Source organism: Heterodontus francisci, chromosome 10 (genome assembly GCF_036365525.1).
Source record: "Heterodontus francisci isolate sHetFra1 chromosome 10, sHetFra1.hap1, whole genome shotgun sequence".
NCBI classification, from domain to species: domain Eukaryota; kingdom Metazoa; phylum Chordata; class Chondrichthyes; order Heterodontiformes; family Heterodontidae; genus Heterodontus; species Heterodontus francisci.
Window position 1 is genome coordinate 12,115,733 of NC_090380.1, and position 25,252 is coordinate 12,140,984.

Consider the following 25,252-nt stretch of genomic DNA (forward strand, 5'->3'; position numbering starts at 1 on the left):
TGCATTAAGGTGATGTGTGTGTCAGTGGATTTGGTTTGTGTGACTCTGTCCTGCATTAGGGTGATGTTTGGGTCAGTGGATTTGATGTGTGACTCTGTCCTGCATTCAGTTGATGTTTGGGTCAGTGGATTTGGTTTGTGTGACTTTCTCCTGCATTAGGGTGATGTGTGAGTCAGTGGATTTGATGTGTGATTATGTACTGCATTTGGGTGATGTCCGTGTCACTGGATTTGGTTTGTGTGACTCTGTCCTGCACTAGGGTGATGTGTGGGTCAGTGGATTTGGTTTGTGTGACTTTGTCCTGCATTAGGGTGATGGGTCGGTCAGTGGTTTTGGTTTGTGTGACTTTGTCCTGCATTAGGGTGATGTGTGAGTCAGTGGTTTTGGTTTGTGTGACTTTGTCCTGCATTAGGGTGATGTGTGGGTCAGTGGATTTGATGTGTGACTCTGTCCTGCATTAGGGTGATGTGTGGGTCAGTGGATTTGATGTGTGACTCTGTCCTGCATTAAGGTGATGTGTGGGTCAGTGGATTTGGTTTGTGTGACTTTGTCCTGCATTAGGGTGATGTGTGGGTCAGTGGATTTGATGTGTGACTCTGTACTGCATTCGGATGAATTGTGGGTCAGTGGATTCGGTTTTTGTGACTCTGTCCTGCATGACGATGATGTTTGGGTCAGTGGATTTGTTGCGTGACTCAGTACTCCATTAGGGTGAAGTTTGGGTCAGTGGATTCGGTTTGTGTGTCTATTCTGCATTAGGGTGCTGTGTGGGTCAGTGGATTTCATGTGTGACTCTGTACTGCATTAGGGTGATGTGTTGGTCATTGGATTTGATGTGTGACTCTGTACTGCATCAGGGTGATGTGTGGGTCAGTGGATTTGATGTGTGACTCTGTACTGCATCAGGGTGATGTGTGGGTCAGTGGATTTGGTTTGTGTGAATCTGTACTGCATTAGGGTGTTGTGTGGGTCAGTGGATTTGATGTGTGACTCTGTACTGCATCAGGGTGATGTGTGGGTCAGTGGATTTGATGTGTGACTCTGTACTGCATTAGGGTGATGTGTGGGTCAGTGGATTCGGTTTTTGTGACTATACTGCATTAGGGTGCTGTGTGGGTCAGTGGATTTCATGTGTGAATCTGTACTGCATTAGGGTGATGTGTGGGTCAGTGGATTTGATGTGTGACTCTGTACTGCATTAGGGTGATGTGTGGGTCAGTGGTTTTGATGTGTGACTCTGTACTGCATCAGGGTGATGTGTGGGTCAGTGGATTTGATGTGTGACTCTGTACTGCATTCGGGTGAAGTGTGGGTCAGTGGATTCGGTTTGTGACTCTGTCTTGCATTAGGGTGATGTGTGGGTCAGTGCATTCGGTTTGTGTGACTCTGTACTGCATTCGGGTGATGTGTGGGTCAGTGGATTTGATGTGTGTCTCTGTCCTGCATTAGGGTGATGTGTGGGTCAGTGGATTTGGTTTGTGTGACTCTGTACTGCATTAGGGTGATGTGTGGGTCAGTGGATTTGATGTGTGACTCTGTACTGCATTAGGGTGATGTGTGGGTCAGTGGTTTTGATGTGTGACTCTGTACTGCATCAGGGTGATGTGTGGGTCAGTGGATTTGATGTGTGACTCTGTACTGCATTCGGGTGAAGTGTGGGTCAGTGGATTCGGTTTGTGTCTCTGTCCTGCATTAGGGTGATGTGTGGGTCAGTGGATTTGGTTTGTGTGTCTCTGTACTGCATTAGGGTGATGTGTGGGTCAGTGGATTTGGTTTGTGTTGTTCCTTCCTGCAGTCGAGCACTGCGGTGATGTATGGGTTATTTTCTTGGAACATTACTGCTCTTGGGAGTGGTGGAGAGAAGGGCTTGAGTTGGAATCCAGCCAACCATGATTTGACTGCAGGCTCAGTCTGAGGTCTGGATCCCATTTAAACCATATGCTGCAGTTTCTAATGAAGTTCCTGCGTCAGAAGATTTGAGACAAAGTTAGAGTACAGCTCTGTGCGATCCAGAACTCCAGTTGTTTGAATACAAACTCCCACTCAAAGCTTTCGAAGGGAACAAAGAAGGAGTCATCTTTGGTTTGATAACTTTGTCAAGGATAATACATCGAAATCTTGATATTTGAGCAAGACAAGAAATAAATGCTTTCACAAAGTATCTTCAGTATTAGAGCTGCATCCGTCTGTTTCATATGGCTAATGGTGGGATACACAATATTTTTTAGGAATTTCCTTTTGGCACATGGCTTCCTATATTACATCTGAAAAGAAAATCAACTTTGATGTTTAAATCCAACCTTTTATCAATGGATCAGTGGAACAGTTGGGTATTGGAGTATGTGGAAGATCTCCTTTCTGGCTAATCATGAAATGCTTACAAACTGCTACACAATTTCAGTAATTAGACTTAAAGTGAGAAGATCTCTAATACCTCAGCAAGCAATGTAATACTGAACAGTGATCGATTGTGCTGCTTTGTAAAGTCATCGAGCCTGATCAAAAAAACAGCAGCGGCACTTAACTCTGCAGATCAAAGTATCAGAATGAACCTGCTTTATGGTGTTTGCCTACATGTTGTCATTTTATCACTTCTGCAGCTATTACAAGGAGATTTCTATGAGCATGACTCCAGACTGGTAGGTGAACTGCTATAGTTTATATACCGCTGGCTAATTACTCAAATGTTTCCAACACTGTGTATTCACTGAAATGGACTGTTACCAATGAATGTGATATCATCGCAAACATATATTTTAAAATCCTGAGGTAATGAAATGGCTCATTATTTTGGAAATGCACATGATGCTTTCCTATTGTAATATAGAAGGAAAGAAAACGGATTTGTCTTGTTCCTTACATTTGGTGCTTGTCTCCTCCGAGAGTTCGGTCAGTTTGTCGTGTGTATAATGGTGTTATATAAAGTCAATACGAGTACAAAGTGGATTCTCCGCATTATAATTCTGCTGACTTTTTTCACTAACATCAGTCAATAGAGGAAAACATACACACAAACCAAAAAAGTTCACAGGTTGGATCCTCAGCCTGTGCTGTGTTAGGTGAACTCAGCGGGGTAGCCGAGAAACTGCTTCAATCGGTGCCATTGCTTTAGGAAGAGGAAAGTTTCTTGAGGATTGCCACTTGCAATAGGTATCCACGGAGACCATTCCAAAGTGTGTATATATCAGGTGAAGGTAGGACTGGGCCCACTCATAATGCCCGCCATGGCCAAATTGTCTGTTGACACATGAATGATGGCTCTGTGCAAGACCTGTGGAGCCAAATCCCCGGGAAGGAGAGAAGGAAAACTCACGGTTCTGAATTTTTGGGTTTATAGAGGAAGAGTAACTCAAATCTTTGAATATATATTTTGATATATAGTCCACATGAAAGGTACTTAATCCTGTCTTTTCTGAAATGAGTGGAGTAAAATTTTTCTCTCTGCCATTATATTTGCACCCATTGGGCTGGATTTGAAGAGCCTGCTGCCAACGAGCTCCCACTCATTTAAATACCGTGTCGACCCACCTCCCCAATCATGTGGAGGGGGCAGGCTGTCCAACGCCAACAAGGGCGTCAACTGCCTGTGCACAATCGCTGGTGCCGTTTTTAAAGGGCAGCCAGCTCTGCCGGTAAATTTAAATTTAAAAGCCCCAATACCAATGACATTAAGTATTTTCCCTTCCCCCCCACAAAACACCTTGTCAATCTGACCTTCCCACCCCAGACAACAAAGTTTAAAGTTCACCCTTTCCCACAATCTTCTACACTCATTACAATTATTTGATCCCGTCTCCCATGCACTAAAACTCTGAACTTCCCCACCCCCCCACCAGTGTCACATCAGCTTTCCCCAGATGGGGAAGTGAAGGTTCAGGAGTGCCAGCCTTGGTGGGCCCATAAGATTGGAGCTAGGTTTATTTAAATGTATTCAGTTTATTGATTTAAATATTTAAATTCAGGTCCCGTCGCCCAGCAGCGGGTTGGTGGGGGCGCCAAGGAGCCTTGCTGCCGCTGGGAGGATTGCGCCTGGCCCTCCCCGCGTTGGGTTCCATGCTGGTCCTCTGCCGGAAACATCCTCCGGCCTGCCCCCCTCCCCTCCCCTCCCCTCCCCAACCCAACACGGAGCCCAATGTCAGGGGCCCAGTAAAATCCAGCCCACTATGTGGAGTCATCCATGTGCTAGGAGACAGAACTTGATTATTCTTCTAAGCACCTGCATTTCCATCATTTATTTTATGCGTAGTACAGTTATGCATCACAAACTGCCTGATTAGCTATGCAAATCACTCACCCCTATAGCTTAAAAACAAACCTGTATCTATGATAATACAAAACTACTAGAAAATCTTTTGCTGGTTCAGTCAGTTGTATATGGTCAAAAACAACTTCAGGTGCTTCAATACTTATTATTTAGGTGCCATCTGTGGCCCAATGGGTTACACTTTCTCCTCTACATCAGGAGATAGTCGGTTCAAATCCCACTCTAGACACTTGAGTAATTAAGACTTGAGTACAAAATCTAGGCTCACATTTCATTACAGCACTGAGGGAGTGCTGCACTTCAGAGGTGCCATTTTTTGGATGAGATATAAAACTATTCAGGTGGACATAGGGCTCAAATGCGATTTGAAGGATAGCAGGGGAGTTATCCTGGTGTAAAAACAAGAAATGCTGGAACCACTCAGCAGACCTGGCAGCATCTGTGGAAAGAGAAGCAGAGTTAACGTTTCGGGTCAGTGACCCTTCTTCGGAACTCAAATGCTTTCCACAGATGCTGCCAGACCTGCTGAGTGGTTCCGTCATTTCTTGTTTTTATTTCAGATTTCCAGCATCCACAGTATTTTGCCTTTATTTTAGAGTTATCCTGGTGTCCTGGACAATATTTATCCTGCAACCAACATTGCCAATCAAACAGATGTTGTGGTCATGGCTATTTGCAGCACCTTGCTGTGCACAAATTGGCTGCTGCGTTTACATTACGAAAGTGATCACAGTTCAAAAGTAGTCCATTGGCTGTGAAGCAGTTTGGGATGTCCTGAGGTGGTGAACGGTGCTATAGAAATGCAAGTTCTTTCTTTTATTATTGTCCAATACAATCCATTGTGTTCTCTGTATTCTGCATGTTGACTATGACATCCTCATCCTCATTTCCAAATCCTTCCTTTAATTTTATCTAATCCTATGCCCCGCACGCTTCCTCCAGTCTTCTGACACTGCTTTCCCATGTGTCCCTGTCCTCTGCTCCTGTCTTCAGCCATCATTCCCTACACTCTAGAATTTGCATCCTAAACTCCTTCTCCTGCCATCATGAATTTGACCATAAAACTTAATATCACCCCTCTTCCTGCCCAGATCCCAACTTTCCTCTGAAGTGACTTGGGATATTTTGTCACATGAAAGGTTTTATAAAAGTGGATGTTGTCTGCCCTACACTTGCCACCCATTTTGCCCCGCCACTGAGAACCAAGAAATGGCCAAAGGAATGCTGAATTTCCATCAGAAAAATACAAGCTGTGAAGAAAAATGCTGAAAATGGGGTTAAGATATTTTAGTGTGATAGAAATTCATTACTCTCCACCAAAAGGAAAGCCAGCCAGGCTTTTGTCCATATATCCATGTAGTCACTAAGACCAAGTACTTCCACATCATAGTATTCTTGACTTCGCCCCTGCCTCAGCTCATCTGCTGCAGAAATCTTTATTCATGCCTTTGTTACCTCCAGTCATGACTATTTCAATGCAGTCCTGATCAGCCTCCCACATTCTATCCTCCATAAACTCGAGGTCATCCAAAACTCTTCTGCCCATTTCAATACCACCACTGCGTTCACTGATCTACATTGGCTCCCAGTTAAGCAATGCCTCGATTTTAAAATTTTCATCCTGGTTTTCAAATTTCTCCATGGCCTCACCCCTCCCCTATCTCTTAATCTTTTCCAGCCCCACAATCCTTCAAGACATCTGTGCTTATCTTATTCTGGACTCATCAGTATCCCTGATTTTAATCATTCAACCATTGGCTGCTGTTGTGTATCTCACTGAGTGAGACAACACGTAGACTCACAGCAAGTAGTCAGTATACAAAATGCTCAGTTACTTCAATACACTACAGTTGCCAAGGCCCTAAGATCTGGAATTCCCTCCCTTAGCTCTTCACTTCTTTACCTTGTTTTCCTCCTTGAAGACACTCCTTCAAACTTAATTCTTTGATCAAGTTTTTGGTCACCTGCCCTAATATCTCCTTATGTGGCAGCGTGACAAATCCTGTTTGATAATGCTCCTGTTAAGTGCCTTGGGATATTTTACTACATTAAAGACACCTTATAAATCCAAATTGTTGCAGCTATGCTTTGTTGTCAGGTATTACGTTTCTCAGTAAAACAGCAATAAAATCAATACAATGAACCTGTGCTCAGACAAAAAGGGACTGGCTTATTTTAGTGATTTTTATTGTAATAGTCCTCATGTTGAATGTTTCCCAGAGGAACTTTGCATTATATTAGAATGGATTCTTGTTATCACTGGACCAGCTTACGTTCAGGTTACAAAGTGACAATTTGAAAGTGATTGGAGCTGAATATGTGGTAACAATTGGCATATTTAAAAATGCTATTGATTCTAACATTAGTTACAAGTTTGTTGTGGGTTATAGTCACCTTTGGGTTGCAGGTTAAGATTGCCCAAATGATAGGGCTACAATGTTGTAGCTCTAGTTCTACACATGTGATCCTTCACTTAGATCCCTTACAACCAGCAGAGAGCAGATTCTTTCATCCCTTCAGTCCTGTTTGAATTCAAACTGATGTTGTCTATGTGAAAGAGTAGTGTGTAAATCCACTGCACCCTCTGGATATTTCATGGGAATCTGATTTAACTTTAATCTCCACTTGCGAATTTGACCAAGCCTTTGAGATTCCTGCGTCCTGCACTAAGTTTGAAGCATTCTGTTCTAGTCATCCAGTTAGGGTACAGTTTAAAGACGGACTAGACTCCAATATCACTCACCTTGATATAATGAGAAAGTGAGACTGATGCGAATCTTCTGTGTTTTTGGATCACAAAAATATATGCTTAAATAAATAACAAAAATCACCATATTACAAAGTTCATATGGGTGATATTCAGCAAAAATTAATTCAGTAATTGTGCATTTCACTAGACTTGTAATGAAAGTTTGAAGTCTGCACAACTGCCATTCAATGTTGCCCTCTGCTGTCTGTGACAACAATTTCAACAGATTTCCTGAATTCCACACAGTGTGATTCTGACCTTCCCCCTCACACCAGAACTACTGTGCTAGTAAAACAATCCTAGCCTTCCCAAATGGCAAATTTCCTGAGGAAGAGGGAGCCTGCTACTGCAGTGGAGGTGAAAGATCACAGCTGCATTAGAGCCAACACTTGTGCTGAGCGTGTATTAACGTGCAGTCATCCTGTACATTGGCAGTAACAGAGCATTGTTTCATTTTCCCTACATTCCTAAAATTCCTTTTGGGAATATTCCCATTTAGCACACATTAACATAAACCTTGGATTAAGGTTTTGGGCCTCACACACCCGTTAAAGGCAAACACACAAATGTAATCATGCTTGGTGTTAAAGCAGTAGAAAGAGCCACCACAGAACGTAGAATCATAGAAAATTTATGGCACAGAAGGAGGTCATTCGATCCATCATGTCTGTAAGGACCGAAAAAGAGTTATCCAGCCTAATCCCACTTTCCAGCTCTTGGTCCCTAGCCCTGTAGGCTACATCACTTCAAGTGCATAACCAAGCACTTTTAAAATGTGTTGAGGGTTTCTGCATCTCCCACCCTTTCATGTAATGAGTTCAGACCTCCAACACGCTCTGGGTGAAGAAAATGACTCCTCAACTCCCTTCTAATCCTTCCACCAATTACTTTCAATCTGTGCACCTTGGTTATAGACCTCTCTTCTAAGGGAAATAGGTTCTTCCTATCCACTCTATCTAGGCCGCTCATAATTTTATACACATCAATTATATCACCACTTAGCCTCCTCTGTTCCAAAGAAAACAACCCCCGCTTCTTAATAGCTAAAATTCTCCATTCCTGGCAACATCCTCATAAATCTCTTCGGTATCCTCTCTAGTGTGATCACATTCTTCCTGTAATACAGTGACCAGAACTGTATGCAATACTCTAGCTCCTCCCCAATTGCATTAATTACACTTCTCAGGATTGAATGCCATTGACCACTTTTCTGCCCACCTGACCAGTCCATTGATATCTTCCTGCAGTTTACAGCTTGCTTCCTCACTATCAACTACATGGTCAGTTTTTGTATCATCTGCAAACTTCTTAATCATGCACCCTACATTTAAGTATAAATCATTGATATATACTGCCAAAAGCAAGAGACCCAATACTGAGCACTGCAGAGTCTCACTGGAAAAAGCGTTCTAGTAACAAAAAGACCCACTGACCATAACACTTTGCTTCCTGCCACTGAGTCAATTTTGGATCTAACTTGCCACTTTGCCTTGGATTGCATGGGCTTTTCCTTTTCTGACCAGTCTGCTTTGTGGGACCATGTCAAAAGCCTTGCTAAAATCCATGTAGACTACATCAAACATGCTACCATCGACACTCCGTGTTACTTTCTCAAAAGATTCAGTCAAGTTAGTCAGACGTGACCTTTCCTTAACAATCCATGCTGATAATCCTTGATTAATCCATGCCTTTCTAAATGATTTATACTGTCCCTTAGAATTTTTTCCAATAATTTGCTCACTACTGAGGTTCGGTTGACTGACCCGTAATTACTTAGTTTATCCCTTCCTCCTTTTTTAAGCAACAGTACATTAGCAGTCCTCTGGCATCAAGCCTGTAGCGATAGAGGATTGGAAAATGATGGTCAGAGCCTCCATTATTTCTTCCCTTGCTTCCCTTAGCAAACTGGGAAACATTTCATCCAGGCTTGATGATTTATCCACTTTCAAAGATGCTAAATGCCTTGACATTTTGTCCTTATCTTTATTCCATCCAACATTTCACACTCCTCCTCCTTAACTACAATGTCTGCTTTGTCCCCATTTTAGTTTTTAGTTTTAGAGATACAGCACTGAAACAGGCCCTTCGGCCCATCGAGTCTGTGCCGACCATCAACCACCCATTTATACTAATCCTACACTAATCCCATATTCCTACCACATTCCCACCTGTCCCTATATATTTCCCTACCACCTACCTATACCAGGGGCAATTTATAATGGCCAATTAACCTATCAACCTGCAAGTCTTTGGCATGTGGGAGGAAACCGGAGCACCCGGAGGAAACCCACGCAGACACAGGGAGAACTTGCAAACTCCGCACAGGCAGTACCGAGAATCGAACCCGGGTCCCTGGAGCTGTGAGGCTGCAGTGCTAACCACTGCGCCACTGTGCCGCAGTTTGTGAAAACAAACACAAAGTATTCATGAAGAACCATGCCCATGTGTTCCTCCTGCACTCACAAGTTACCTTTTCAGTCTCTAATTAGCTCTACTCTTTTCTTTGGTTATTCTTTTGCTCTTCATATATTTATAAAACATCTTGGGTTTTCCTTGATTTTACTTGCCAATATTTTTCATTACCTCTTTGCTTTCCTAATTTCCTTTATAATTTCATCCTGCTCTTTCTATACTCATCCAGGTTTTCTGCAATATTGAGCTCCTGGCATCAGACCATGCCTTATCCTGCTCTGTATGCCGATTGATATCCAAGGGAGTTTCACCCTTTTTCTTAGTGGGAACATATTTGTTCTGAACCCAATTCTAGCATTGCAGGTGCTACTTCATCTGAATAAGCAAATTCAAATCAGGTTTTGCCAGCCTGTATAGATCAGCCACTCCCTGCATAACCTTACTGAGCAAAAAGAGACTTGTAAATAGGAGTATGTTTTCATCAATGAACATATTTATTTAGTTTTACCGTGAGATAAGCATTCAGCAAAAAGGTTTTAAAGCTGAGTCAGTGGGATATATTGCTGAATGAACAACCCTCTTTCACTCTGTTACGTTTCTGGTTCTTTTCCCTTTCAGAAGCAGAGGAGAGCGAGTTTAGAGCAACAAATCAGAGCTGCTTCCAATGTGAGGGAATTACTGTCAGTTATTAACTCATCAGATTGGAAACGGTGGAAATGCCGTCAAAAATTAAAATATCTCACCGGCTTTGACACACGATCACGATCAACCAGGTTCGCTTCTCCATACTATGATGCAGAAACTCTCAAGTGTAAGCTTATTTATTTCCAAACCTCTTCCTTTATTCTTCATATATTTACAGTAAACATGGGAAGTTTAATTTAGAGCATATCTTCTCTGTTTTTGATGTAGCCATCGATGATGAATGGCAGAAAACTCAATGTGTCCCCAGGGAATCCTGTGTTGATGTTGCGAAGGAACTTGGAAGAAGCACCAATACATTCTTCAAACCTCCGTGTGTGTCGGTATTTCGGTGTGGTGGATGCTGCAATGAAGAGAGTCTGGTCTGCAAGAACATCAGCACTTCCTACATCCGCAAAGAGGTGGCTGCTACATCTTTGGGTTGCCTGTGTAGTTTATTTTATTTTTTTAAGATTGTAAATCTTGTTTACACTGGAAAGTTAGTTGGTTACCTTTAGTGCATGAAAACTGGACTATTCTTCAAAATGAGCCTTCTTGGTACTTTTCAGTTAATAATTTCATTCCACATGGATAATCTTCTCATTGATGAATGGTCAGAATGATGCCTCAATGTTTAATTGGTTGATTATTACTGCAATCTTTATAATCTTAAACTGCTTACTAGATGGGTCTCACATTCCAAGGCTTCAGCACATTCAATTATGTTGCCAGTTTTGCCAGTGGTGCTATAAATGCAACCATTAATGAATACTTCCATAATAAAAACAAAAAAGTGCTGGAAAATACTCAGCAGGTCTGGCAGCATCTGTGGGGAGAGAAGCAAAGTTAACATTTCAGAACTGATGAAAGGTCCCTGACCTGAAATGTTAACTTTGCTTCTCGCTCCACAGATGCTGCAAGAGCTGCTGAGTATTTCCAGCACTTCTTGTTTTTATTTCAGATTTCCAGCATCTGCAGTATTTTGCTTTTATTTTAATGTTTAAATTGCCTGTGTTGTAATCATGAAGGTCGGCCAAAACTGAGAGCAGCAGCAAAAAGGACTTGGTCTCTAGCCAGTCAAGCTGCCTGTCTTCTTTTGTATCTGTCTCTCATTTACTCATTGTTGTCTCATCTAAACCACAACCAGTAAGGTCCATATTTGGGCTCATTTGAAATTTGAATCCTTAGGCCACTGAGACTTTAAATACACTTATTTAACAAATAATTAAAACTGTTTAGCCTCAATGTGTATCTGATCTTCCATTAGTTTTATTGTTTAAATTTCTATTTGCATAAACTCAGTTCAAGAGATGCTAAACTTTAAGTAGCCAAATAAGTTTGCTTTCAAAATGTTATGAAACATAGCCAAATCAATAGTTGGTGTTAACACATACCACATTGAAAGATGTCACTGTGGAAGATCATTGATACAATGAAGGATGTAGTACAGGTTATAACAACTGGGCTCCTATGTCAATTATTTTCACTGCAACTTTGCCCAAATAAAGAAATATTTTCTATTGAGAGCCCAAGGTGAAGGATCATGGCTATAATACAAACAACCATCATGGTCAAAAAGATAAGGTAAAAAATAAGTCAGTAAGTGCATTGAGTCTAGATCCCACTAAAGAGAGAAGACAGAGAAGGAAGGACATGCTGATGTTATATTTGGAATTTAGGAGGACAAGCGAAGAAAGTTCAGCAGAACATGATAGTTTTGATTAGATACACATGTGCAGACAACTGTTGGTTCAAGTAACCTTTATTTTCCTTATAAATGAGACCATTCGCAGGGATAGCCTCAGTAGTGGAAGAGGTTGAGTGGATTGGAACAACTAGACTATCTCACAGATTTTCCCACCTCAGCTGGACAAGTAGGGAAGAAATTTGATTTGTTTAGAAGTGTATGGATTTACTTACTGTGTACAGAGACTACAGAGCAGCTTTGGTAACAAAAAAAGGGATCTCTACCTATGTTCATAATAATGATGGGTTTAATGGCACTCATCGTTTAATATTAGAGTGCAACTCATCCAACATGTGGCAAGGAACAGATGCAATGTGAGGTGCATCGCTCTTCAATTAGCCTCGTGAAAATGGCAGCTCATCCTCAACCTCCCTATGAGTTTCAAAAATTACTGCATTTGCAGCTGAATGGTATTGTAATTGAAAATCAGAAAATGGCAAACTCACTGAATCCTTGCTTTGTATTGGTCTTCACAATAGCGGATGAGGATAAGGTACCAGAGGTACAAGAAAAACTAAAAATAAATCAATGGGAGGAACTTACTAGATTTAATATAAGTAAAATCTAGTACAGGAGAAAGTAATTAGATTAAAGATAGCTAAATCTCTAGGATCTTATGGTTTCCACCCCAGGGTATTAAGAGAAGTGTGTGAGGAAACTGTAAATGTGTTAGTCATCATCTTCATCGATTAAGGAATTGACCCTCTGAATTGGAAAATCTCAATGTCATTCAATATTTTAAGAATGGTAAGAGAGCTAAGCTAGGAAATTATAGACCCATTAGCCAACATCTGGTATAGGGAAGTTACTAGGATCTGTTATTAGAGGCAGAGTGACTGAGAACTTGGGCAAAGAAGAACTGATCAGCGAGAGTTAGCGTCAATTTATAAAGGGTAAGACAAGTCTAACTAACCTAGCTGAATTTTTTGAGGTCACTAACATAGTAGATAAGGGAATGTCTATGGATGTTATTTATATGGACTTCAAGATGACATTTGATAAGGTTCCACATAAGAGACTGTTAATGGAGCACATAGAATTGGAAACGACCTCTTGACACAAGTAGCAAATTAGGTAGGAGGGAGCAGGCAGAGTAGGGATAATGGGTACGTACTCTAATTGTCAGAATGTGACTGGTGGTGTCCTCCAGGGATCTGTGCTGGTGCTCAGCTTTTCACTATATTTCTAAATGACTTAGATAAAGGAATAGAGAGTTGTATATTCAAGTTAGCTGATGACACTAAGTTAGGTGCCACAGTAAATAATGTAAAGGGCAAAGGAATATTGGTAAATTAAGTGAGTGGGGAAAAGTCTGGCAGATGGAGTTCAACATGGGGAAGTGTGAGGTCATCTACTTCGGACCTAATAAAGATATATCAGTGCATTTTCTAATTTTTGAGAAGCTTGGAACTGTGGAGGAACAGAGAAATTTATGGATCCAAGTACAAAAATCACTAAAGCTAGTGGACAGGTACAAAAACAATTAAAAAGGCTATTGGAATGTTAACTTTTATCTCAAGACCAGAATACAAAGGGTGAAAATTATTTTACAGTTTGATACAGCTCTGTTTAGACCACATTTGAAGTTCTGCATTCAATTCTGGGCACCACACCTTGGGAAGGATAAACTGACCTCGGCGGGGATGCAGCAGATTCACCAGAGTTATACCATGGTTTAGTTTAGTTTAGAGATACAGCACTGAAACAGGCCCTTCGGCCCACCGAGTCTGCGCCGACCATCAACCACCCATTTATACTAATCCTACACTAATTCCATATTCCTACCACATCCCCACCTGTCCCTATATTTCCCCTACCACCTACCTATACTAGGGGCAATTTATAATGGCCAATTAACCTATCAACCTGCAAGTCTTTGGCATGTGGGAGGAAACCGGAGCACCCAGAGGAAACCCACGCAGACACAGGGAGAACTTGCAAACTCCACACAGGCAGTACTCAGAATTGAACCCGGGTCGCTGGAGCTGTGAGGCTGCGGTGCTAACCACTGCGCCACTGTGTTATCGAGTTATGAGGACAGGTTGCATAGACTAAGCTTGAACCTTAAAGTTTTAAGTATAGAAGATAAAGGGGTGACTTAATTGTTTATGTTTATGTTTATGTTTAGAGATACAGCACTGAAACAGGCCCTTCGGCCCAGCGAGTCTGTGCCGACCATCAACCACCCATTTATACTAATCCTACACTAATCCCATATTCCTATCACATCCCCACCTGTCCCTATATATATTTCCCTACCACCTACCTATACTAGGGGCAATTTATAATGGCCAATTAACCTATCAACCTGCAAGTCTTTGGCATGTGGGAGGAAACCGGAGCACCCGGAGGAAACCCACGCAGACACAGGGAGAACTTGCAAACTCCGCACAGGCAGTACCCAGAATCGAACCCGGGTCCCTGGAGCTGTGAGGCTGCGGTGCTAACCACTGCGCCACTGTGCCGCCCATAATTGAGGTGTTTAAGATGATTAAAGGAATTTATAGGGTATATAAAGTATTTTCTCTGGTGGGTGAGTCAAGAACAAAGGCCTTAAACCTTAAAATTAGAGTTAAGCCATTCAGGGGTGATGTCAGGAAGCACTTCCATACACAAAGGGTAGTGGATGCCTGGAACTCTGTCCCCCCAAAAAATGTTGTTGAGGCTAGGTTTGTTAAAAATTTCATAACTGAATGATTGATTTTATTATGCACAAATGCCTATTCTAAGGGTTGCAGGCCCAAGGCAGGTAGTTGGAGTTAAGATACAGATCAGCCATGATCTAATCGAATGGCAGATCATGCCTGAGGGGCTGAATGGCCTACTCCTGTTCCTGTTCCACTTATTGGCAATGAAACTCATGGCGGAATGTTAGCGCTGATACTTAACCTTTTTAATGATGAGATTTATGCTTTCAATGCCACTCTACCTCTCCGGCCCAGAAAGAGAACAATTGAAACAGTGGAGTTTCATTCCCACAGTTCATAAATTGTTGTTGGAGATTTTTTATTTAAATTTACATTTTAAAATTTTCTCTTAATTTTTTCTTCTTTTCCTCTCTCAATTTAATCTCCTTTACTTCCATTTCTGTACCTAATTTGACTAATTCACCTTGGGCTGAAATTTATGAGCAGCCACCCCTGATGACACAGAAAAAAATTGCATTTTGAAAGTGACATTACAGTGGATTTTCTTTAAAAAAAATTAAAAGCTGGATGTCCTTTCCCAACCCCCCCTCCATTTTTTTTATTGGCCTATATCACGAACATTAACTTTATTCCCACCCCAATCTTGTCATGTTAGCCTTTCAACCCCTTCCCACTATCCCCACAGCCAATCAAAAATGTTTTCCCCGCTTCCCCATTCCTGCCCTGATAAGTTCACTCCTCCCTCCTCCCCACCAGTGTCCCGCCTCTGAACTCTGAATGGAGTTCTGAAGGCACGAGAGTTGCGGCCGACGGCTGCATTATCGCATGGGACGGCTGCCAGAACAAGGTAGGCTAATTTGAATGATTTTACCTTAATTATAATATTAAAATGAAGGCCCCGCCACTAATGGTGGGGTGGGGGTTGGGGGCTGCACCGAGGCCTCGCCGCCACCAGCAAAATGCGACGGGGTCTCCTCGGCATCGGGGGTCATGGCGGGCCTCTCCTGGAAGAATTATCCAGGCCCCCCAGCCACGACCCCCAATGCTGGAGGCCTTATAAACTTCAGCCATTATTTCTTTCGCCGCTGTCGAATCATAGAAATGGTTGCATCACAGGAGGCCTTTCTGCCCATCGAGCCCATACCAGCTCTCTATAACAGCAATTTAGCTGGTCCCACTACCCTGTAGTTTTGCAATGTTTTTTCCCTTCAGGTGCTTATCCAATTCCGTTTTGAAAGCTATGGTTGAATCTGCCTCCATCACCCTTTCAGGCAGTGCATTCCCAATTCTGACCACTTGCTGCGTAAAAAAGCTTTTCCTCATGTTGCCTTTTGCCAATCACTTTAAATCAGTGTCCTCTGGTTCTCGACCCTTCCACCAATGGGAATAGTTTCTGTCTACTCTGTCTAGATTCCCCATGATCTTGAACACCACCAGCAAATCTCTCTAAGGAGAACAATCCCACCTTCTCTTCTCTTGGTCCTGTTTCTTTCACGATCCTTAAGTCTCAATGGTTAAGGAGGTAAGGTTAATCCCCTTGGTATCTGCTTGCACCTCCAACAAAACATTTTTGAGCTGAAGGTTGATGGAAAAAGTCTAACTGATGGCATATGCAGCAAGATGCCCTACTCCAACAAAATCTGGGCCAATATTCTCTGCATTACTCTGTCACTGAGAATTCAACTTGCAACACTGCAGTAGTGGGAGGAACAACCAGGGTGTAATCTGGGTAGAATGTAACACTGGGAAAATAAGAACTTATATGAGCCAAAATTCAGCAAAACATTATCGAGTACTTAACAAAGGATAATGATGTTAAATGCAGACATTTGTGCCAGTGGCAAAAGTGCCAGTGCCAGACTCTGGAACAGTTCCGACAGATTGGAGGGTAGCTAATGTAACCCCGCTATTTAAAAAGGCAGCTAGAGAGAAAACAGGGAATTATAGACCAGTCAGCCTGGCGTCGGTAGTGGGGAAAATTCTAGAGTCCATTATCGAAGATTTTATAGCAGAGCACTTGGAGAACAGTGGTAGAATCGGGCAGAATCAGCATGGATTTACGAAAGGGAAATCATGCTTGACATTCTACTAGAATTCTTCGAGGATGTAACTAGTAGAGTTGATGAGGGACAGCCAGTGGATGTGGTTTATTTGGACTTTCAGAAGGCTTTCGACAAAGTCCCACTTGAGAGATTAGAGTGTAAAATTAAAGCACATGGGATTGGGGGTAGTGTATTACGATGGATAGAAAATTGGTTGGTGGACAGGAAATGAAGAGTAGGGATAAACGGGTCTTTTTCCGAATGGCAGGCAGTGACTGGTGGGGTACCGCAGAGATCAGTGCTAGGACCCCAGTTATTCACAATATATATTAATGATTTAGAAGAGGAAACTAAATGTAATATCTCCAAATTTGCAGATGACACAAAACTGGGTGGGAGGGTGAGTTGAGAGGAGGATGCAGAGAGGCTTCAGGGTGATTTGGACAAGTTGAGTGAGTGGGCAAAATGCATGGCAGATGCAGTATAATGTGGATAAATGTGAGGTTATCCACTTTGGTAGCAAAAACAGGAAGGCAGATTATTATCTGAACAGCTATAAACTGAGAGAGGGGAATATGCAGCGTGACCTCGGTGTTCTCATACACCAGTCGCTGAAGGTAAGCATGCAGGTGCAACAGGCAGTAAAAAGGCAAATGGTATGTTGGCCTTCATAGCAAGAGGATTCGAGTACGGGAGCAGGGATGTCTTGCTGCAATTATACAGGGCCTAGGTGAGGCCACCCTGGAATATTGCGTGCAGCTTTGGTCTCCTTATCTGAGGAAGGATGTTCTTGCTATAGAGGGAGTGCAGCGAAGGTTTACCAGACTGATTCCTGAGATGGTGGGACTGACATGTGAGGAGAGATTGAGTCGGTTAGGATTATATTTGCTGGAATTCAGAAGAGTGAGGGGGGGATCTCATAGAAACATATAAAATTCTAACAGGACTTGACAGAGTCGATGCAGGAAGGATGTTCCCGATGGTGGGGGAGTCCAGAACCAGGGGTCATAGTCTAAGGATACGGGGTAAACCTTTCAGGACTGAGATGAGGAGAAATTTCTTCACCCAGAGAGTGGTGAGCCTGTGGAATTTGCTACCATAGAAAGCAGTTGAGGCCAAAACATTGTATGTTTTCAAGAAGGAGTTAGATATAGCTCTTGGATTTAAAGGGAACAAAAGATATGGGGCGAAAGCGGGAACAGGCTACTGAGTTGGATGATCAGCCAGGATCATAATGAATGGTGGAGCAGGCTTGAAGGGCTGAATGGCCTATTCCTGCTCCTATTTTCTATGTTTCTATGGTGGAACAATATAAAGCTACTAAGTGGATTTTTACAACTTTCTCAGTGCCACTTTAAGCATGTTCAGTAATTTTAAAGGACTAACGGAAAAGTTATGGAAAATAAATGCAGTAGACCAACCAGTCTGGAATTATAAATAATTGTCACTTCTATAGAACAGCAGTTTTCAAAGGAGTGACAAAGTTAAAGTTACATGTTGCAGAATGGATACAAGAGAATGATTGAATGATGGCAATATCAATATAGATATCAAAAATATCTTGATTTAATAAATAGCTGATTTGTGTGATGTGTTGCAGAAAGGATTACAGAAGGACAGTGTCTGAAACACTGGTAGCGTTGGAGGGCAGAAATTGGAGCTCAACTGAAATCTGTAATGTTTCTCACCCCATTTCAAATCTAGTCTGAGGGGAGATGATGAGTCTTCTATTAGTCTCCTCCCATGTTCAAAGGTTCCTTTTGGGAGGTGTCTAAGGGACTTCCTGAACAACTGCAGAAATTCCACCCATTATGCTCTCCATACTCCCAGCGGGACCTATACCTGCTGAGATCTCATACTGATCAACACTGGACTATTCAAAGATCCTAAGTTGATCAATTACCTTTAAATAGCTGAACATTTTTATCTTCAGGGAAAAAGAAAATACCTTTTTCCTTTGGCTCCACCATCAAAGCAGCAAGATGCCGCTCCAATCTTCCTCACTCCAGTCCGGGTAGATTCCTCTATTGTCCATAAAGGTGCAGACACCAACCTCAACTATTTAAATGACCCTGCCCCTAGTATTTGGGACGGGGATTGCTGCGTGTGATGTTGGTGTCCAGAAGTCCTGCACTATTGGTGGTACTGCAGGGATCCCGAAGTTCCAAGACCAGTAATTTTATCCTGTCTTCTTCACAGAAACCTAGCAAAGGCCCAAACTCTATTTGGAAGGGAAAATATGGAGGACCGAGAAAGCGTGCAATGTCAGAGTTCCAATTGTAGATTTCTCCACTGCATTATAAACTGAGCTTGTTTTGCCTTGCAACATTTATTTCCAGCTGATAAGATGGGCTTATTAACAGAGCAGCAGAATGTTGCATGTTCTTGTTCAACTGCAGTTAGACCCGGTAGTGTCAACTTTTAATTTGAGATCACACAATCAATCATATTAACAACTCTTAATGGATTTGTATGAACATCATGTGTCTATTAACTTAACAAAGGTGTTAACCCATTTCTAAATTAATCCCTTCATTAAAATAGCAGACACAGGATTTTGTTATTAATATTGCAGAGTTTCAACCACGTTTCCACCTGTAATAAAGGAAGGGAGGGAGTTTGGAGAAAAAAACGTCGCCACTTCAGATTATTAGTTTAAAACAAGAATGAGTATTGAAATTGCATCACTAATGTTTCACTTGTATTTCTAGCTCTTTGAGATTACTATTCCCCTGACCAATATACCAGAGCTCTTGACTGTCAGAATTGCGAATCACACTTCTTGTAAATGCATCTCCAGTCGACATGCATACTCCATCATTCGAAGGTCAATCCTCACCCATGATGAGTACAGGTAAATGAAATCCCCTCGCACCTAGTGATATTTCTGATAAAATCACTGTTGGAAATGCAATAGCCAGTGTGGAATTGAACCAAACACCACTCCAAGGCTGCACTTTCGTTTCATTTGAAAACATAAAAATGAAACTATTTTGCAAGTGTTAGAATGTGGGTTCTCCTGCGAAATTCCACGTACTTTAAATTCCCAATCTGAGTCAGGTCTTCATGATCAGAAAAGCACCAAACCTAAAGTATAATGAAGTCAGTAATCTGGCAGAACACCACCTTGCCAAGCACATGCAGCAGATAGCTTCACACTATTCAGATTCCACTGGCTATGGCGTGACTGCAGCCGATACAAAGCAAACTTTCAAAACGGTTTTAGTGTTAGAAAATAAAATCAAAAAATACTGGAAATATTCAGCAGGTCTGGAGAAAGAAACAGAGTTAGCATTTCTGGTCTGTGACCTTTCATCAGAACTTCAGCAAAGGCTGTTTAAAAACACAAAGTAAAATGGCATTTGGACACCAGTGAACACAGCTGTCCAGTATGTCTGACTCCATAATACCTTACATCCCAAAGTATCAGTCTGGTTGAATGGTAAGACTCAACTTTGAGTCAAAAGGTGGTGTGGATACGAGTCCCACTCCAGCACTTGAGCACAGAATCTAGCTGATACTTCAGTCCAGCTGTGAAGCAGCACTGCACTGTTGGAGGTGTTGCCTTTCGGAGGGAGCATTAAACTGAGATCTTGTCTGCCTCTGCAGCTGGACGCAAAAGATGGTTTTGCTCTTCAGGTGATTTCTGCAGGTGTGCTGGATAACATTCATCGTTGATCCAACACCAACCAAACAGATTGTTTATTCAAAACAGCTCTATTTCTGGGACCCCGCTGTACATAAATTAGCTCCCATTTATGCCTACAAAATAACAGTGCCTACAATTGAGAAGTAATTCGTTGGCTATGAAAAGAAGCTCCACCAATGTGCCATGTGGGCAAAGAAGCCAAAACACGTTTTCCCATAGTCCTAGAATGTGCAGTTTCAGTGCAGCAGATACCAAGACAGATTCCAAAAAATCCTAAAATTAAGGTAATAATTCTCGACTGATCAAAAAAAAATTGTAGAATCGTAATTTATGTTTGGAATACATAAACTGTATCCTTCAACAAGCACTTTAATATGACATGTAGCTGTTTGCTTTTGATAAGCTGTGCCTTCTACAGAGGAACATTATAACAAATAGGACATGTTGTATTTGGTTAATTTAGGGGTTATATGTTGTAGAGAATATACACCAATGTAAATTTAACAGCAGGGACAACAGGACTAACAGGCTGTTGCTGTGACTTCCAGCTGTCTGCATGATGAGATTCATCACTGCTCCAGGGGACTGGTATGGGATAAGCAGAAATGCCACTGTGTGACCTCCTCAGTTCAAAGAGAAGATGGTGACGAACTCCCTATTTTAAAAATTTGTTTCAGATTTCATACATTACAAAATAAATAGATATGTGCTGCACTCTCTAAAATGTGTTTCTTTTCTGTCCAGAGCTTTCTCCCATTGCAGAACTGGCCATCTGTGGACCCTATATGGAGTTCAATGAGGATGTGTGTGACTGTGTTTGCAGGAACATGGAAAATCATGAAACATGCTCACAGAAACAGAAAGCATTTGATCCAGATTCCTGCAGGTAGGAACACTGATGATAATTGAGTTAATGTGGCATACTCTGAGAAAAGTAAACTGTCACTATATTGGCAACGATTATTTGAATCCTCCATTTTATATCCTGTAATATCCTGTTGTTACGACTGAGGTGAGAGAAGTGCACTGTTAATTTTAGTCCCAGTTCTCCACAGGTCACAACATATATTTAAATGTTCCCACTTACCACTATGGTCAATCATATACTCTATTTTTCCCGGAATAAAACACACTAACCAGGTTTCTTTAATAACAACATTATCAGCTTATTATAAAACTCAAGTCTTAACCATAATGAATTAAAGCATAAACACACAGATTAAAATATTAACGTTCCCTTTTTTACCTTAGCCCCTCACACTCACACATATATACACCGGTTAACTGGGAAAATAAAGGGATTTTTGTTTTTAGAGCTTCATTACTGACAAATAAAACTTGGCCTGAATACTTGCTCATTCTTGAAGAAACAGCAGATGAGATATGTTATGTTCCAAAACTGGCATACAGTCTGGCCTCCGAGTACATATAGATGGGTCACTGGGATCTTTTAAAACTGTTCTTTTCAGGCAATGTTTAGAATTAATTTAGCAGGTTTTTCTTCAAAGACAGGAGATGAGATCAGTTGACACAGTGGACTTCTCAGGACTGCTGGAAAGCTGAGTTGGGTTGTGGTCTTCTTCCTTGGGAATTCTCTTCTCTCCTTCAAAGTTCTCTTTCTCCTTGGAACTTCTTTTCCTCTTTATACAGTTGAACCCCAACTCAAAACAATTCAAAAACAAAACTGACGACAGGAGGTCAACCTTTTGACCTCCATCAATCTTGACCTGTCAGTTCTGTGTAAATAATTTCTCCAGGTGTCCAAAGTTCTCTGTTGTTTATTGAGCTGGAAGTCAGGTGGTTTACCAGAAAGGCTTGTTTTCCTCACAAGACCTCTCAGTGCCCCTTTTAAAAAACATTTTCAGGGACTGTTTTTCAAAGTCAAGTGGCCTTTCCATAACCTCCTTTGAAATGCCCAAAGTTTAACATTTCTTCAATCTTTCAAAAATGAATCCTCAAAAAATATATTTAACAAAACAGAGGCACTTTCGTAACACTGTATTGGATGGCTCAGCCATACCTACTGGACACAGGACACAACCCAACCTTACTCTACCTGGCCAACTTTGATTTGACCTATTTTCCAGTTCTAAACACTAGCAGTCCGAACAGTGCAAGATTACACAAGACTGTGGAATAAGGAAAGAGCCTTTAGCTCATTGAGCGGAGTTAAATACAGCTTGGTGCTGCAGACCACTGTCAGGCTATAGCTCTGTCAGACCTTAAATGAAAATTGCTGCTGTGACTTTCTGGTCTATATGTATTTTCCTGTGACAAAACTTCAGACGTTATTGTTCACTCTTCTAAAGGGAGCATTAGCAAGTTTATTTTAAACAGCAGACCTCCTCCATTAAAATAAACACAGGAATATCATATGAAAATGTTAAGTGGTCAGCTGCTAATATTGTCCAGCAATATTAGAAAATTTGGAAAAATCTTGTCTTTCAATGAAAATCTTCACATACTTTCTGGGACTTTTTTGATTTGTGTAAAGCAGCAAAATGGATGGGGCATATTCCTATTGGATACCATAACTGCTACAATGATTACCTCAAAGTGCACATTCCTAGTTTTACTTTAATCTGTTTCCCCGCCGTCATGTTGCACAGAAATTACCAGAAAACCTTCTCCAAGCCTTCGACTGCCATTCTTGATACTTCAAGCAGCCTCTCCCCTATCGCAATCGGGAGAGGGATTTCGAGCTGATTTTCTCCTACCTAATCTAAACATATTAATGCCAAATGCAGGATGCATACTGCCGCCATTACAGGGATCAGCTAAGGCAAAACACCATACAGATCAGATTTGGGAGTCCTAGGTGGTATGGCTTACCTACTCATTAGATAACATCACTGGGCCAGCAAGACAGTACAGTAACTATTTTAAGATATGGCAAGAGTTGCACTTTGGCCACCAAACAGTCATATTAACAGTGTATGCCCACAACACAGCACAATGCAGAGTTGAGAGGCTGACCCACGTACACGATCAGGCCTTGTCAATACTTTGCTGGTGCCAAATGGGCCTCCCACTGCAGCTCAATGGTTTCTGGTAGCAGAAAAGCTCCTGGCTTCAGTAAGCAGCTGGCTGGCAGATAAATCCTATCACATTGGCGGGGGGGAGGGGGTGCTCAATGCAGGGGAAACACTGCTTGGTGGGGAAGCAACTTTACACCCTAAATATACTACACTCTTTTGGTGCAAAGCTTAAATTGCTTTGCACAAACAAGCTGTATAATATAAGAATGAAGCAAAAAAGCAATACATGATTAACATTCCTCAGGTCTTTTGTAATACTTAGTTTAAACCTTTTATTATAAATCCACATTGTCACTGGGTAAAATTTCAATTGATCATTTCAGATAAAACAATAGCATGGCATGTAACTTTCTTTTGCTGGGTAATCTCATTTAAAATCTTTGTTCTCTATCACACCCAAGCATGACAAAAAGTTTCTCACTAAGATATCTTCACTGCTTTCCTCTCTCAGCCTCTGCACCCAGCGACTTTTCATTCTCAGTGATTTCAACTTCCATCTCAATTCATCATGCTCTCTCCTCTGAGTTCACTGCCCTCTTATCCTCCCTAAATCTCTCCCTCCATGTAAACGCCCCAGCCCAAGACCTTGCCATCTCATGTGGCCTTGCTACTCCCCATTGTGTCAATCACAGATAAGGACATTTCTGATCACTTCTCTCTATCACTCTCCAGTCATATCCTCCTTCCACACCTCAACCCTATATCAATCAGTATCTGTCCCTGAAGAACATTGACACCTTTTTAAAGCTATTCTGTCTTTGTTCTTGTTACAGTTGTGTAGACAGACCTGCCTGCCTATACCACAGCAGATCCTGCGCTGTGGGGATGGTCTTCAACGATAAGCATTGTCAGTGTGTGTGGAAGAACAAACATTGACGTAGTTTACAGAGGGAAGGCGACTGACAATCATGGTTATTGACTTTAATAAAAGTGCTACTTCTATATTTCTGGCCTTGTTTTAAATTATTGATACTGTGGAATTACGTAAAATATTAAACCACTTAGCAGTAACTGAAGTCTTATGTCGATCATTTCCAGAATGGGAGGTGCATATTTATATGTAATAAATGACTGTAAAAGTTCTGTTAAATAACTGGTCAAAATGCAGAATGCATTGCAGCATCCTAACACTCAATGTGCAATTCTCTCTTCCATTATACTTGTCCCATTTATTTTCCTCTCCTTTTGCATCAACCCCATTCCAATGCCCAGCCAAGCAAGTGCACTGGCAACCTATTCCTCTGTCAATGCTATTCTGAAAAGAGGCATTCAGAGTTGGGCTATTTCTGCTTCTTGAGAATGTAAGAAGAAAGGCCAAAGTTCATACTGCAGAATAGCACCAAGGGTGAAAGAAGTGACACAAGTGAGGTAACTCAGGATTAACTGACATCACTCTTCAGTTTGAAAGCTTGAAGATTGTAGCGGAAGACAAGTTCTACGTAAGAATGTTGATGTAAAAGACCATATAGGAGCCTTGACTTCACAAGGAAAGCATGTCTCCAATCATAACCTTCCCCTAAATGGCTTAATTAGATTTGCCACTGATAGACAACACTCTCAAATATTGACACTTCACCTACGATCCCTCAAGCTTCGACAAATAAACCCTTAACAGTCACTTTAATTTTAATAATTCCAGTCCCTGGGCCTAACAGCAAATTTATACCAATTTTTTAAAAATATTAAATTTTTATACATAATTGGAAAATGGATGGATCACTTTCAATCACACTTCTATCCTTCACAGGAAGTTCAGCCTGATTGACACCAATGCTTGATAGCATGGCTGAGATCAGGCTACACTTGAGTTCACTGAAACAACTTTAGACTGAGAAGAGCCTGTTTTAAAATTCAAATTTGTCTATCAATACCTAAATAGAACTATTTAATCCATATGCATACCATCACCAAAACTGTCTCCTTTACCACTGTAACATCACCTGTCTCTACCCCTACCTGAACTCATCTGTTGCTGAAACCCTCATCCATGCTTTTATTATGTCTAGACTCAACTAATCCAAT

General features: G+C 41.5%; 1 protein-coding gene across 1 annotated transcript; it reads left to right on the plus strand.

The window, feature by feature from the left end:
* The first annotated feature begins 1,930 nt into the window (after positions 1-1,930).
* Positions 1,931-24,213, plus strand: vegfd (vascular endothelial growth factor D). Its single transcript, XM_068039840.1, has 7 exons — positions 1,931-2,639; positions 10,044-10,236; positions 10,338-10,528; positions 19,255-19,397; positions 20,741-20,835; positions 20,937-21,078; positions 24,004-24,213. Exons 1-7 carry the CDS (start codon positions 2,547-2,549, stop codon positions 24,104-24,106), a joined length of 960 nt encoding a protein of 319 aa, XP_067895941.1. The 5' UTR covers positions 1,931-2,546; the 3' UTR covers positions 24,107-24,213.
* Positions 24,214-25,252: the final 1,039 nt, after the last annotated feature.

What these genes read in the sequence shown, in the direction of transcription:
- vegfd (XM_068039840.1), top strand. Translation starts at nt 2,547, where the DNA reads ATGAACCTGCTTTATGGTGTTTGCCTACATGTTGTCATTTTATCACTT. An exon ending in CTCACCCATGATGAGTACAG is followed by an intron (nt 19,398 to 20,740) that starts GTAAATGAAATC and finishes TGTGACTTCCAG; the next exon opens with CTGTCTGCATGATGAGATTC. An exon ending in CTCAGTTCAAAGAGAAGATG is followed by an intron (nt 20,836 to 20,936) that starts GTGACGAACTCC and finishes TTTTCTGTCCAG; the next exon opens with AGCTTTCTCCCATTGCAGAA.